The following is a 15,966-nucleotide window of genomic DNA, read 5'->3' on the forward strand; positions in this document are numbered from 1 at the left end:
TTTTGATGAAGTGCAATTTATCTATTATCTTCCTTTGTTGCCTGTACATTTTGTATTATAGCTAAGTAATCACCACCCAATCTTAGGCCAATATTTATACTTACGTTTTCTTCTAAGAGTTTCATGGCTTATATTTAGTACTTTGATCCATTTTGAGTTAATTTGTGTTTTTAGTGTAAGGTTGGAATTCTGACTTCATTCTTTTTCATGTTGATATCCAGCCATCCCAGCACCATGTATTGAAAAAAATTATTCTTTCTCCATTGAATTATGTTAGCAAATTGGAGAAAATCAGTTGACCATGATATAAGGGTTTATTTCTGGAGTCTCTGTCCTTTCCCATTGATCTATATGTCTGTTGTTATGCCAGTAAAATACTCTGTGGATCATTGTAGCTTTGTAGTAAGTTTTTAAATCAAGAAGTTAGTCCTCAACTTTTTTTCCAATATATTTCTGTGAGCTATTTTGGATCTCTTGCACTTCCATATGAATTTTACCAATTTCTAAAAAAAAAAAAGGGGGGGCATTTGAGATTTTAATAGAGTCTGCATTGAATCTGTAGATTAGTTTGGAGACTATTGCTGCCTTAATATATTAAGTCTCTGATCAAGGAATACAGGCTGTTTTTCATTTATTTAGAACTTCTTTAATTTTTTTCGATAAAGATTTTTACTTTTTGTTTTAAAGATCTTATGCTCTTTTTGTTAAATTTATTTTTAAGTATTTTATTCTTTTTCATGCTATTCTAAAGGGATTTTTCTTCTTAAATTAATTATTGGATGGTTTATTGCTAGTGCATAGAATTACAATTTGTTTTTATATATTGATCTTGTATTCTGCAATGTTACCAAACTTGTTTATTAGCTCTAATAGTTGTTTTTAGTAGATTCTTTAAGGTTTTCCACATATAAAATCATGTCATTTCTGAATAGATATACTTTTATTTCTTCCCTTCCAATCTAGGTGCCTTTTTTCTTGCCTGATTTTATTCTTACTTGTAAAACCTGAAGTATTGATACAGTATTTTTTAAAAGTAGGTAGAGCAGAAATTCTTGTTGTTTCTGATTTTAGGGAAAAAGTTAAGCATGATGTTAGCTGTGGGCTTGTCTGTAGATAATGTTTATAAAGTTGAACAAGTTCCCTTCTGTTTCTAATTTGTTAAGTGTGTTTTTCATACAAGGATTTTATCAAATGCTCTTTCTTCATCTACTGACTGGGTTGATTTTGTCTTTTATTTTATTGATATGGTGTATTACACACACTGACTTTCATAAATTGAGCCATATATTTATCCCTGGGATAAACCTTACTTGATCATGGTATGTCATCCTTTTATATTTTGTAGCATTCAATTTGTTAGTACTTTGTTAAGAATTTTTGTGTCTCTATTAATTAGATAGCTGTAGCTGTCTTATAATTCTCTATCTGGTTTAGGTCTCAAAGTAATACTGGCTTCATAGGATGACCTGGAAAGTGTTCCCTCTCCTATTTTTTGAAAGAGTTTATCAAGGATTAATGTTAGTTCTTCTTTAAATGTGGTAGAATTCACCAGTGAAGTAATTTGGGCCTGGGCTGGCATTTTTTTGTGGGAAGTTTAAAAATTACTAATTCAACATCTTTGCTTGTTATAAGTCTATTTTTACATTTTCATTTCTTCTTAGTCTGGGTCAGTTGTTTGTATTTTTTAGGAATTTGTCAGTTTCATCAATGTTATCTAATTTGTTGACAAACAGTTGTTTGTACTATTCCTTACAATCATTTTAATTTCTGTGATAATATTTGTAACTTGATCTTCTCTTTTTTCTTGATAAGTCTAGCTAAAAGTTTTGTCAAATTTGTTTTATTTTTTTCAAAGATCAACTTCTGTTTTATTTTTTATAGTCTCTGTTTCACTTATCTACTCTAAAGCTTATTAATTCCATTCTTCTACTAGATTTAGGTTGAAGTTGTTCCTCTTCTTCTAGCGTCTTAGATGGAAGGTTAGGTTACTGATTTGAGCTATTCCTTCTTTTTAAATATAGGCACTTAAACCTATACATTTCCCCCATCTCTCCATCTCTAACTAATCTAGCTACATCTCATAAGTTTTGAGATGTTTCACTCACCCCAAACTATTTTCTAGTTTACCTCACGAAATTTTTTTTGACCCATTTTAAAATTTAGGAATGTGTTGTTTACATACAAATCTGTGAATTTTCCAAATTTTCTTTTTATTGATTTCCGACTTAATCCCACAGAACATACTTTTAACGATTTTCTTTTTAAATTATGAGACTTGTTTCATGGCCTAACACATGATCTGTCCTTGAAAATGATCCATGTAAACTTGAGAAGAATATATATTCTGCTGTTGTAGGATGGAGAATCCTATAGATGCGTATTAGGTCTTGTTGTTCAAGTCTTCTGTGTCATTATCGATTTTCTGTAATTATTTAAAAATGGAGTACTGAAGCCTGCAACTATTATTGCTGGATAGGAATTTGCCAGGGAGAGAAAAGAACACAGCATGAAATGGCATGACCAGAAAGGACAAGGTATGGTGGGGAAACAAGGGGGCTTGAAGGGGATAGAAGGTAGGTTGAGAGAGGGGGAGGGCACTGTAGACCGAATGTCTGTGTCTCCCCCTCCCAAATTCAGATGTTGAGACCTAATCCTCATTGTGGTGGTATGTGGAGGTGGGACATTTGGGAGGTGATTAGGTCATGAGGGTAGAACATTCATGAATGGGATAAGTACCCTTAGAAAAGAGACTCCAGAGAGCTCCCTCCCCAGTTCTACCTTATGAGGACACTAAGAAGATGGGCACCTGTGGACCAAGAAGTAGGCCCTCATCAGACACTGAGTATGCCAGCAGCTCAGTCTTGAACTTCCTAGCTTTGAGAACTGTGAGAAATAAATGCTTTTCATTTAAGCCACCCAGTCTGCACAGACTGAGACAGAGGGGCTGAAGATGAAGCTAGAGAAAAGATAGGTTGGTGCTGGTTTATGGAGAGTCCTGAACTCCAAACTAAGGAATTTAAGTTTTATCCTATACACGATGGAAGAACTAAAGAATTCTGAACTGAAGACTGGCATGTTATCAAAAGCATTCTGATGGCAATTTTTCAAGGGGACTAAAAGAGAGTCAGATCTAATTCTAACAATTCAAGTTAGAGTTGGTGAAAGCCTGAACTACTGCAGCTCCAGCACTGATGAAAGGGGTGATGTAACATCTCAGAGCATTAGTACATCTGACTCACAGTCCAAGACTTCACTCTCCCGGGCTGGTTTCTTCCCACCTTCTCCTTTCCGTTTTGCCTCCTCACTTGGGAGAAGGGTTGGTACAGTCTTGATCTGGACAGTGTCCATGCCAGGCCCTTAAACTTAGGGTCGATGGGTCTTAGTCTATCAGCAGCCAAGGACTTCCCTGGTGGTCCACTGGTTAAGACTCCACGCTCCCACTGCAAGGGGACAGGGGTCTGTCTCTGCTCAGGGAACTAAGATCCCACATGCTGCAGGGTGTGTCCAAAATAAATAAATAAATACAATGCAGCTGAAAGGGGAAAGAAAACTTCAGCAGTTTTCTATCCAACAACATGTGATAATTTTCCAGGTTTTTTTTTTTTTTTTTTTTTACCACCTAGAGAACACTCCTTCACCAGGTATTAGAGGTTCAGTACAACAAAACCCCAGCCTACTCTCGAGTCTCATTTTCTACTCTCCTATTCTCTAGTCCCACTGGGCTGGTTATCCTTCCTAACATCTACTCTGTTTGTTTTTTTTTTTCTAACTCTAAGCCATTATTTAAGCTGCTCTATGTTTTCTATCTGTGCACAGTCAGATCTTAGCCTCCATAAAACCCATCCCTTCCCCCCACACATTCCTCTGATGCTCTATTTTGGAAAGAGTTGAAAAAGCATAAATTCTAGAACATGAAGGCATGGGTTTGAATTCTGACTCTGCCACTTACTTTGTTTACTTACTTTACTTTTTATACTCTTCTAACTAAGCCTGTTTCCTAATTTAAAATGAGGAGACTGCCTTTCTTAAGAGATCTTATGCAGTATTAAACTATAAATGAAAGTTAAAGAATTTAAAAACTATAAAGCACTATGTAAACCACACCATAGCATCTTATATGTTTCTTCCAGATATTAGGATATCTCAACACTTTTTTTTTTTTTTGGCCCTGGGTCTTTGCTGTGGTGCTTGGGCTTTCTCTAGTCGAGGCACATGGGCTCCAGAGCATGTGGGCTCAGTAGCTGCAGTCTGTGGGCTTAGTTGCCCCATGGCATGTGGGATATTAGTTCCCCGACCAGGGATCAAACCCGAGTCCCCTGCATTGCAAGGCAGATTCTTAACCACTGGACCACCGTGGAAGTCCCTTGTCTTGTATTATTTTTATTTGTGTATGTTTTATCTTGCCAAGTAAACAATGAGCTCCTCAAGAAGGATCATGTCTTAATCATTTAGTATCGTACTGACAAACATTTACTGGATGAATAAATGCATTGAGAAATAAATGAGTAAATACAATAAGCGATATAGGAACATTTAGGGTTTTGTTTTGGTTTGCCAACATCTGAAAGCCTGTCCTCTGTGCAAATCTTAATGAGAGATAGGGTCCCACCTCCCACAAGAGAAACCAAAGATGCTTAAAGTTTCCCTCTCCATCACCCCCTTGTAACTATGGCAAAGGCAACATGATCCAGGCATGGCCATTTGAATGCTTTCACCAGGACTTTGAATCTTGAACAAATAGTGTAAGACACAGGGTAGAATTTCTTTAAGATGACATCATGCAGTGGTGATGAAAGCAGTGACTCCAGCTGTGGTTTCCTTAACTAGATCATTACAAAAATGAGGAAGAGTCTATCATCATGGTCTAGTCAAAAGACTGAGAAATTTTCTCAGTTTGGAAACAGACACGTAGAGAGTCAGTCACAGGTTGGAACTTTGGGAAGCAGATGCCAAGACAGGGTTTGAGGTGGAAGACATTAACTAGGGTCAGGAAATAGGACTGAAAAGAGAAGAAATCAAACTATAATGTAGGTCTGACAAAGACCCAGCCAACCTGGTGGAGAGCTCTGGAGTAAATGCAGCTCATCAGAAATACAGTGGTGTTTCCCTGTATTTCAGTGACTTCCCTGGTAGTCCACTGGTTAAAAATCTGCCGGCCAAGCAGGAAACAAGTTTGATCTCTGGTCCGAGAAGATTCCACATGCGCTGGAACAAGTAAGCCCCTTGTGTCACAACCACTGGGCCGGCACTCTGGAGCCTGTGAATTGCAACTACTGAGCCCGAGTGCTGCAACTACTGATGCCTGTGAGCCTAGAGCCTGTGCTTCACAACAAGAGAAGCCATCGCAATGAGAAGCCTATACACCGCAATGAAGGGTAGCCCCCACCTGCCACAACTAGAGAGAACCCGAGCACACAACAAAGACCCAGCAGAGCCATAAACAAATAAATACAATTTAAAAAGAAATACAGTGGGTCAGAATGGCTGAACCTTTACACTTTATACCCTGGCTTTGCTCAGTCACTGGGTGAGAACACTCCCAGGATGAGCACGACCTTGTACAGGACTGTGCTCTGCAGTGAGACAGACACTAAAGGAACGGGAGCCTTTAGAGGTTAGCAGCTGATTATACTCTCTATAGCTAAACAGTACATCTTTCCTTGAAGGCAAAACTGGGTGACACACCTGTTGTGCCTACCAGAGAAAGAGATGAATTGTGACATTGTGAACAAAGCAATAGAGTGGAAAGGAAGGAGCGGATTCTACAGATACTGTATTTTGTAGGTGGGGATGAAGGGGGAGTAAACAAAGGTTAACACTGAGGTCTCTACATTGATATGATTTGATGGTAATTCTGTTTAACCTGGGTTAACAACAGATGAGAGAGAACAGGATTGAAGAGAAAGATAAGGAATTTCATTTTGAACATGTTGACTCTGAAATGTCTGCAAAATATTGAGGTAGAGATGATTTCAAAAGTCAAGGCAAATGGGGGCGGATCAGGAGCTCAGCAGCAAGTGCCAGATTTATTAAATATACATATATTGTCTTATATGGTGGTATGGTGGTGGTTTAGTCACTAAGTTGAGTCTGCCTCTTGTGACCCCCATTAACTGTAACCCGCCAGGCTCCTTTGTCCATGGGATTTCCCAGGCAAGAAAACTAGGGTGGGTTGTCATTTCCTCCTCCAGGGCATCTTCCCGACCCAGGAATCGAACTGCAGGCAGTTTCTTTACTGCTGAGCCACCAGAAAGCCCATTTATCTTATATATATATATAATTTAATATGTATAATGCCTCTATGAGGTAAGTATTGTTATACCCTTAAGGGTTATTTATTACACTCTTTTTGTATATTTTATTATACCTTTTGTTTATGAAGTGAGGAAGTTAAGTGCCTGGCTCAAGGAGGTAAAACTTGAGTCTCTCTTATGACAAAGCACATGCTCTCAAAGACACCATGATGTTTCCCCACGGAAACAACCATATGTAGACAGTATTTGAAGTCATGGAAGTTAATAGGTCACCGGAAATGGTACAGTTTAAGGGGGGACAAAAGGAGCCAAAAAAGGAATTTTAAGGAAGTCAACATTTCAAAGGTGAATTGAGGAAGCTGACACACACAAATGGACTGAGTGGCCAGAACAGTTTTTAAAAGTGAGAAGTATGCTATCTCAGAAGTTAGGGTAAAAAGAAATTCCTAGTCCACAAAGTGAATTGTTGCAAACGTCATGGAAGATGAAGGTTTCACATGTAGAGGTCACTGATGATCTTAGAGCAGTTTATAGACAAGTCAGATTGTAGTGGGTTGGATAGTGAGTGGGAGATGAGGAAGCAGAAGCAAAGGCTATAGGTTAAGGAATTTCCTGGTTAGGGAACTAGATCCCACATGCTGCAACTAAAGATCCCACATGTTGTAATTAAGACCTGGCACAACCAAATAAGTATTTTTTTTAAAAAAGAAGTTCTCTCTTTCTTAAAAAAAGGTGGGGTGGGGGGGTGGTATAAGCTACTTTCCCCAAAGTTTTGCAAAGTAGAGGAAATAATAATGCTGTATACATAAGTAAGGAATTTTATTAGTTATTATTATTGATTACTTAATAACTCCTTGGTCCCATATTACTTGAATTTCACACTTCCATCATTTCTCTGGTTACCACTACCTCTATTGCACCAGTGTCTCTTCCCAAATCTAACTAACATAACTGAAAGCACAGAATGTTGGTTATTTGGGTTGCAGATGACTTGTTTTACTTCGTTGTGTGTTTTGAGTGCCTCAGATTCTGTCTTTGAAAGAAGGGCCATAGACCACCTCCGTTGCCCCAACTCCATCATCTGTTTTCCACAAATACAAATAAGCATTCACTTCCCAGACCAATTCAGCAAAATATAGGAGTTCTTTGGTTCTTAGCAAGCCGAGTACCCTGTCTACCTAGACTCCTCCCCTTCCTTCCCCCAAACTCTTGGCGGGCAGATCTCAGAGAACAAATGAGCTGCCACTCTAAATCTTCTGGAATATAACGTCCCAGATGGAGAGTCTGCACAGTTCTGCAGTGAGCTGAATCAGTCTAGCCTTTTTCCAGCGAAGGCTGGAGGTAATCAACACCGCCGCCGTCCACCTGTGCACAGGAAGATGCCTACAGCCACTCCAGTGACGATGAAACAGCCCACCAGGACGCCCAGGACCAGTGAAGTGTAGGAACGGCCTGTTTGGCTTCCTGCTGAACGTGGGAAAAGTTAGCTTGAAGAACATACCCCCAAACAAGTGAGTCCATGGTTTGAGTCAAACCCCAAAGGATTTCTTCCCCAAAGGAAGTAGGGGAGGGGCTAGTTTACCAATTCACATAAGATGTGTGTACTCGGTCCCAAATCACCAGCCTTGGGCCTCCTGTTGCTCAAGGTATCCATCTTTCAGTTCCACCCATTTGCCTGGAACCCACCAACACATAGGTCCCTCCCTGAGCCCATCATACCTTTCATGTTGTTCGCGGTGATGTGTTTCTGTATGTATTGCACACAGGTGTCCTGTAGAAATTCCCGCAGTTCGTACCGAGTTCGATTGTACTTGTTTAGCTGGTCAACCGTGTAGGTGACCACTCTGGACGGGGCATGAGGTTCCGCCACCCATGAGGCTGTCTTTGGCTGGAAATTTACAAAGGAGCTCCCATTCACAGCCACTTTGAAGAAGACACGGGCTTCCGAGCCCTCAGGAGGCAACTCGCAGCCCAGGAAGCAGCGAATGATCAGAGGAACTGTAGGTAGGGGATTCAGGATCAGGGGACAGTGTGGAAAAGGTGTCAGGTGTGAGGGGGAAACGGAGGTCAGGGTGCAAGGTGGACCAGGGACAGGGACTCCCAACAGGGACTACCTCGAAGTCTTGCCAAGCAGGAAAAGGGCCTGATGGACAGTACAGTACGTCAGCTAGGATACCGAGTCTTCTCTAGCCTCAAGCACCCACCCAGCAATCAGCAAAGGCAACGCCGGGCAGGGACACCCATCCCAGTACTCGGCCCCGCCTCGTTCTTCCATAAGCCCGCCCCCCTCGTTATGGCCAGCCCACAGGCCACGCCTCCCACCTCAAGGGCCGTCCGCGCCAGCCCCGCCCCCGTGTGCGTCACTCACAGGTCACGCCCCGCTCCTGGTGCACCACCTGCACCAAGCCCACGAACTCCTCCAGGTAGCGATTCAGGTATCTCTTCGTGAGTGCCCAGCTGTCGGGCTCCTGCAAGGGCTGCAGCTGTTGGATCGAGACGTTGTGGCCTGGGCCTTCCAGCACGTGCGTCAGGACCCCCCCCCAGCGTCGCGTTGCCCCGGTGCCACACTTGAGACGGGTTGCGGAAGTAGGAGACCTGGATCATAAGGAGCTCCCACGGGCCTGGGGGCGGAAGTCAGAGCGTCTGGTCCGGGCTGGCGTGGGAGGGGTCAGCGTGTAATTCGAGATAATAACCCCCCACCCAGAAGTCAGCGGCCCACCTTCTTGGCCCTTTATAAACATAAATTGCCCTCCCACCCTTCCACCCATTTGACGCTGTCAAGTAACCCTGTCAGGAGGGCAGGACAGGGGTTATTATCTTTGTTTTACAGGTGAGGAAACTGAGGCTAGACGTGCAGAAGCCACTTGCCCCAGGATAATCCAGACAAGTGGAAGAGCCACTCTGACCTCCTTTCAAGCTCTCACCCCTTCCTCCCCCCAACCCCTCTCCATCCCCCCGCCATTTCCAGTTGGTTATTAAATTCTGGTGGCTCAGACACCTGCAATGAGGGAGACCTGGGTTCAATCCCTGGGTCCAGAAGATCCCCTGGAGAAGGAAATGGCAACCCACTCCAGTATTCTTGCCTGGGAATTCCCATGGACAGAGGAGCCTGGTGGGCTACAGTCCATGGGGTTGCAAAGAATCGGACACGACTGAGGGACTAACACATTTTCACATGAAGACCCAATTTCATCTCCTAGTCTCTGCCTCTTCTGCCACTGCCCTACTTCAGGTCTAGTCGTTCTCATCTGGACTGGAGTAGTGATTTCCTCGTCCCCTCCACTCATCCTTTAGTCTCACTCCTTTTTATCTGACCTCCACCTGGCCCAGAAATAACATTACATCCTTCTGCTTAAAATCTTCCAGGGACACGCTCCTCAATCAACAGCAATGACAATAATAGCTGCTGCTGCTGCTGCTGCTGCTGCTAAGTCACTTCAGTCATGTCCGACTCTGTGCGACCCCATAGACGGCAGCCCACCAGCCTCCGCAGTCCCTGGGATTCTCCAGGCAAGAACACTGGAGTGGGTTGCCATGTCCTTCTCCAATGCATGAAAGTGAAAGTTAAGTTGCTCAGTCGTGTCCGACTCTTTGGGACCCCATGGACGGCAGCCTACCAGGCTCCTCTGCCCATGGGATTTTCTAGGCAAAAGTCCTGGAGTGGGTTGCCATTGCCTTCTCCAAATAATAGCTATTAAGTGCTTATTATGACCTGGGCACTATACTTTACATGCACTATTATCTTATTTGTGCTTTCCTCCCATTTAGTTGATGTAGTAGCTACTGTTATTAACCCCATCCATATGGAAAACAGACAAGTGGCATAGGAGAGTTAAGATTAGCATGCAGGCCGTCTGAATCCAGCACTCTTAGCCACTCAACTACACTGTCTCCCTATAAGCTATCTGTCTATAGAATCAATCCAGTCTTTAGCCTGACATTCAAAGCTTCCCGAAGGCTGGTTCCCGCACCCCTCACCCCCATCTCCCCCTCCTCCCAGCTCTTTTGGTCTCTTTCCTATGCTTAGAAAGTACTTCAGTGCTTGAAGTCTGTCATGCTGCCTTTCAGCTGACATGTGAATAGCATGGCAGGGTTGCTCTGCCTCTTGGCAAACTTCTATTCATGCTTTAAGGCCCAGCTCTGTTGCCCTCTCCTTAGAGAAGTTTTCCTAATGCTTCTCCTCTTTACCCTCCCATACACAGTGAGTCAATTTCAGAGATCCCAGATTCTCCATAACTATCTTCAAACACACAGACTTCCATCCCTCTTGGCATTGGAATCATGTCTGGTTATCTCTGCCTCCTACACCCGCCAAGGGCCTGGCATGGAATTGGTGCCCAGAGAATGTTTGAGGAGGGAATGAGTCCCAGGTTGTAAATCTGTGTGTGTGGGGGCGTGTCTCTGTCCATGTCTGCATCTGAGAAGTTGTGCTCTGTATCTGTAGATGTGAATAAGTATATCTGTGTGGGTCACCCCCAGACAAGGTTCTTACCTGCTAGGTGACCAGTCTCCTTTGTAAAATGGAGATAATAGTATTGCCCACCTTGCAAAGATTTTGTTGAGGTTAAGTGAGTTAATACACGTATTAAGTGTAGTGAGCACTCATTGAATACTGGTTATTTGCTGTCTCTCTGGGGCAGGGGGTGGGGGAGCAATTATAATGCAGGGTAGAAACTCCCCTTCTCTGCTTACGTGGAGCCGCTGTGACAGCCTGATCCCCACTGAGTTTTCCTACTGACTGCAACCTGTCTCTCCCCCGAGTTTCCCCTCACCAGTCTTCCTCCACCATCTCTAGTCTCCTCTTCTGCCTCCCAGCTCAGTCCTAGTCTCTCCCCAAAACTCCCATCACTTCTCCCAATGTCTCTCATTCCTTCTATCTCTCGTCTCATCTCTTTTCCCATCTTCCCTAAACTCACCTCCATCCACCATCACCCTCAGACCTCTCCCTCTCCAGACTTCACCCACCCACCTCTCCCCTCTCCCCATGGCTAATTCTCTCACCCTTTCTACCAGCCCCTTTCCCATTTGTCTAGCTTTGTTTCCCCCTAGCCTCCTCCATCTCCCCCTTCCCAGGAGCTGAACTGTAACTCCCTCACCTTGGCTTGGGGACACAAACCTGTCCCCAGGATCGCCTGCCCTCTGGAGAGATCCAGCTGGCTGCAGGCCCAGAACCTGGGGGATAAACTCTCCTCTGGTCTTGCCCAGGTACTCAGACAGGCTGAGAGTCCCTGGAACCATCCCAGGACAGGACACATGCCCTTGACTCACCATCTGAGGCTTCCTGGCTGCGGAGGGCCCAGCCAGGCAGGAGCAGTGGCAGCAGGGGCAGCAGTGTTGTCAACATTCTGTGCTGAGATTCTCAACCCCACCCGGGCTCTTGGCTCTGGCCGACTGGGGGCTCTGGCCGGCTGCTGCCTAGGGAAAGAAGAAATGAGGACTGTCTGGGAGGGGAGGAGGCTGGATGGAGGAGGCTGGAAGGTGGCCAGGGCTTGGGAGGGGAAAGAGGGCGGCAGGCTTATAAAGTGTTATTCTTACCCTGTCTCATTTCCTACTGGGGGGCCGGCCTCCCTCTTCCCCTCCCTCTGCCCCGCCCGGCATCACACCCTCCCGCCCAGACCTGCCTTCTCCCTTTTCCCTGGGCCGCTTCCGAGGAACAGTGAGCGGAAAAGGGGGAGAAGGGCCAGAGAGAAGTCCTGCCTTCGATGAGTCAGGGGGTGGGGCATCCACTTAGAGCAGATTTTAGGATGTTGAGATCAGCATGCTTCTGATGGGGAAACTGAGGCCCAGAGATTACCCAAAGTGTATACATCATGGTGATGACAGATCCGGGGTTAGAATTCAGTTTTCCAATATGTTGACTACATTTTATCGGAATTTTTAGTAAATGGTAATTATACAGTCAGGGATCTTGTTCTCAGAAATAGTCACAAAATGAAGATAAAGCAGCTTCATGAAGCATTGTTTGAAACAGGAGAGAATTATAAACAATCTAATTCTCAGTACAGAACTGGTTCCTTGCAGTAATATTTTTCAAAATGAAGTTGCAAACTATTAGTGGGCAATGAAGACAATTAGGCAGATTATGATTAGCAGGGTTTTTCCTTTGAATGAAATAGAACAGTATAAAAATTTTCAGTGCATCACCCTTAATCAGAGTAAATATTATTTCATGAAATATTTGTTCAACTGTACGTGTGTGTATTGGTTTTGTGCGTGTAGGTTTCTATGATGGATATTAAGTAGCAGTATAAAGTGTATTTCTTACTCTAGGAAGCAAATACAGTAAGGCCCCTATACATAAATGAATTCTGTTTCGAGAGTGTGTTTGTAAGTCCAATGAAGTTAGCCTGGGTACCCAACTAATACAGTTGGCTATATAGTACTGTACTGTAATAGATTTATAATACTTTTCAGACAAATAAAGCAAACACAAAAAACAAAAAATTTTTAATCTTCTGGTACAGTTCCTTGAAAAGTACAGTAGTACAATATAACAGTTGGCATACAGGGACTGGCATGCATGTTTGCATCTTTGAACATTTGCAACTTGCAAATTCATATGTAGGGAACTTACTACCAATGCCCACTCTATCTTCATCATATTACTTAGCACTACCTGAAATTATATTACTTACTCATTTACATGGCTTATTGTCTGAATGTCCCATCAGAATGTAAGCTCCATGAGGATAGAGGCTGTCCATCTTATTTGCTTCTATACCTAGAACAGTGCAAATAATAGCATAATAAATAATAAACATCAGTTAGTGGAGGACAGAATGAGATAGTTATAAGATGTAGAAATCATCAAGAGTAAGTTATGGAACATTATGTACAGTTTAGAACCACTTACGTGTCAACCATATACACAGCAACTAAACAACCTATTTCTTTGTGGGAGTAAATGAATCTGGAAGGTTATACATCAAATAGAGCAATGGTTTATCTCCAGGGAGGGGCCTGAGATTAAAAGAGTGTGTGTGTGTGGTATATGTGTTAAGGATGGCAGGTTTGTGAAAGGTTTTCTCTATGTTGTGAAGGATTTTATCATTCTATCTGTATTGTTTGAACATTTTGCATCTAGAATGTGATTATGTATCTCTTGTTGAATTAAAAACAGACGTTTCAGTAACAAATTGTGGTAGAAGAAGGCAGCAAATCACTATGAGCTGCTGTGTTGACATGAGACCCTGCTAAGTGAAAAAAGGAAGCGTGGAACAACACATACAGTATTGCTGTGCTGTATTTAGTCACCCAGTCGTGTCTGACTCTTTGCCATCCCACGGACTGTAGCCCACCAGGCGCCTCTGTCCATGGCGATTCTCCAGGCAAGAATACTGGAGTGGGTTGCCATGCCCTCCTCCAGGGGATCTTCCCAACCCAAAAATGGAATCCACGTCTCCCGCCTATAGCACTGGGTTGGCCAAAAAGTTCATTCAAATTTTTCTGTAAGATATTACAGAAAAACCCAAACAAACTTTTTGGCCAACCCAATACAATTCCATTTATTTTTAGTTTAAAAATTTTACTTCTGTCCATGTAATCCATATATAATTTGATTATTATATTAAAAGAAACTTTATATGTGTGCCTATGTATTTGTATATGCATAGAAAAAAATGCCTGCAAGGGATCAGTAGGGAGTACCTCTGGGAAATGGGATTAGGTAAAGGGCTGATGGGGGGATTTTAACTTTCTATTTTACATACTGTTTCTCAGAGGGAGAGTTGATGTCATAGAATTGGGGCAGACCTTGGGTACATACCAGGCTCCCAGTTTCTGAGCTGAAAATATGCAGGAGTATCCATATTCACCTCTCAGCTATTATAAAACAACATAGAAATAACAATTTTTTCCAGCTCATCAAAACAATCTAGTCTGAAGGAGAAGATGGGCCTTGTTTTCCTGAACTAGGGCTCAGAAAAAGCAGAATTTAAGTCACTGCCAATTATATTGTCTCATCTTTTATACGAAACTCAGATCAGTTCAGATCAGTTGCTCAGTCGTGTCCGACTCTTTGCAACCCCACAGATTGCAGCACGCCAGGCTTCCCTGTCCGTCACCAACTCCCAGAGCTTACTCAAACTCATGTCTATCAAGTCAGTGATGCCATCCAACCATCTCATCCTCTGTTATCCCCTTCTCCTCCCGCCTTCAATCCTTCCCAGCATCAGGGTCTTTTCTAGTGAGTCAGTTCTTCACATCAGGTGGCCAAAGTATTAGAGTTTCAGCATCAGTCCTTCCGATGAATATTCAGGACTGATTTCCTTTAGGATTGACTGGTTGGATCTCCTTGCAGTCCAAGGGACTCTCAAGAGTCTTTTCCAACACCACAGTTCAAAAGCATCAATTCTTCGGCACTCAGCTTTCTTTATAGTCCAACTCTCACATCCATACATGACTATTGGATAAACCAAAGCTTTGACTAGCTGGACCTTTGTTGACAAAGTAATGTCTGTGCTTTTTAATATGCTGCCTAGGTTGGTCATAACTTTTCTTCCAAGGAGCAAGCGTCTTTCAATTTCATGGCTGCAGTCACCATCTGCAGTGATTTTGGAGCCCCCCCAAAATAGTCTATCATTGTGTCTACTGTTTCCCCATCTATTTGCCATGAAGTGATGGGACCAGATGCCATGATCTTAGTTTTCTGAATATTGGGTTTTAAGCCAATTTTTTCACTCTCCTCTTTCACTTTCATCAAGAGGCTCTTTAGTGCTTTGCTTTCTGCCATAAGGGTGGTGTTATCTGCATATCTGAAGTTATGATATTTCTCCCGACAATCTTGATTTCAGCTTGTGCTTCATCCAACCCAGCGTTTCTCATGTTGTACTCTGCCTATAAGTACTCTGCATATAAATGTATACAAAATTAGTATGAAATAATTCATACTTGAAGAGGTCATTCACGCCTGAAGAATTTTATCACATACACACACAAGCCCCCAGCATTCAGCATAAGGAGTAAAATATTACCAATATAATTGGAGCCCCTTCTATACTCCTCTCTAATGCATCTCTCTCCCCCACGGCCCACCACCAAAGTAACCACTAATCAGAATTTGTTATTTTTTTACAGCCTTTATTTCTGTATTCCTATATGGCATATGCATTTACTCTTAAGTAACATATGCAAATATTACTGCATAATATTCTGCCAATATTACTGCAAAAATTCTGCAAAAGTTGGGCTTTATGTGAGTGGTATTGAAGTGCTTGTATTCCTCTGCAGTTTGCTCTTTTTCACCTGACATATTAATAAGGTCCATTCACGCTGCCATGTGTTGGTCTATTCATTTCTGCTGCTTTATGACATGCCATGATTATGAACATATCACAATTTATTTATCCATTTTCCTGTTGTTAGACATTTCAGTCTTTTTTTTCTAGCTTTTTGCTATTATAAATGACATGAATGTTCTTATAAACATTTTCTTGTGCATGTGTGGGAGAGCTTTTGTAGATACAAACCTGGGAGTGGAATTGCTGAGTCATAGTTTGATTAGATATCGCTAAGAGTCAGACATGACTGAGCAGCTTCACTTTTCACTTTTCACTTTCATGCACTGGAGAAGGAAATGGCAACCCACTCCAGTGTTCTTGCCTGGAGAATCCCAGGGACGGGGGAGCCTGGTGGGCTGCCGTCTATGGGGCTGCACAGAGTCGGACACGACTGAAGCGACTTCGCAGCAGCAGGGTATATGCACGTCTTCAGT

The 15,966-nt window shown here is 42.8% G+C and overlaps 1 protein-coding gene across 1 annotated transcript; it reads right to left on the bottom strand.

Annotated features, from left to right (window-relative positions):
* Positions 1 to 1,242: 1,242 nt before the first annotated feature.
* Positions 1,243 to 11,768, bottom strand: PROCR (protein C receptor). Its single transcript, XM_040247468.1, is given in 5 exon segments — positions 1,243 to 7,718; positions 7,974 to 8,252; positions 8,623 to 8,785; positions 8,787 to 8,875; positions 11,523 to 11,768. Coding segments are annotated over 5 exon segments (726 nt in total). The 5' UTR covers positions 11,599 to 11,768; the 3' UTR covers positions 1,243 to 7,599.
* Positions 11,769 to 15,966: the final 4,198 nt, after the last annotated feature.

The sequence above is a fragment of the Oryx dammah genome, unplaced genomic scaffold, assembly GCF_014754425.2.
Source record: "Oryx dammah isolate SB20612 unplaced genomic scaffold, SCBI_Odam_1.1 HiC_scaffold_10, whole genome shotgun sequence".
NCBI lineage: Eukaryota > Metazoa > Chordata > Mammalia > Artiodactyla > Bovidae > Oryx > Oryx dammah.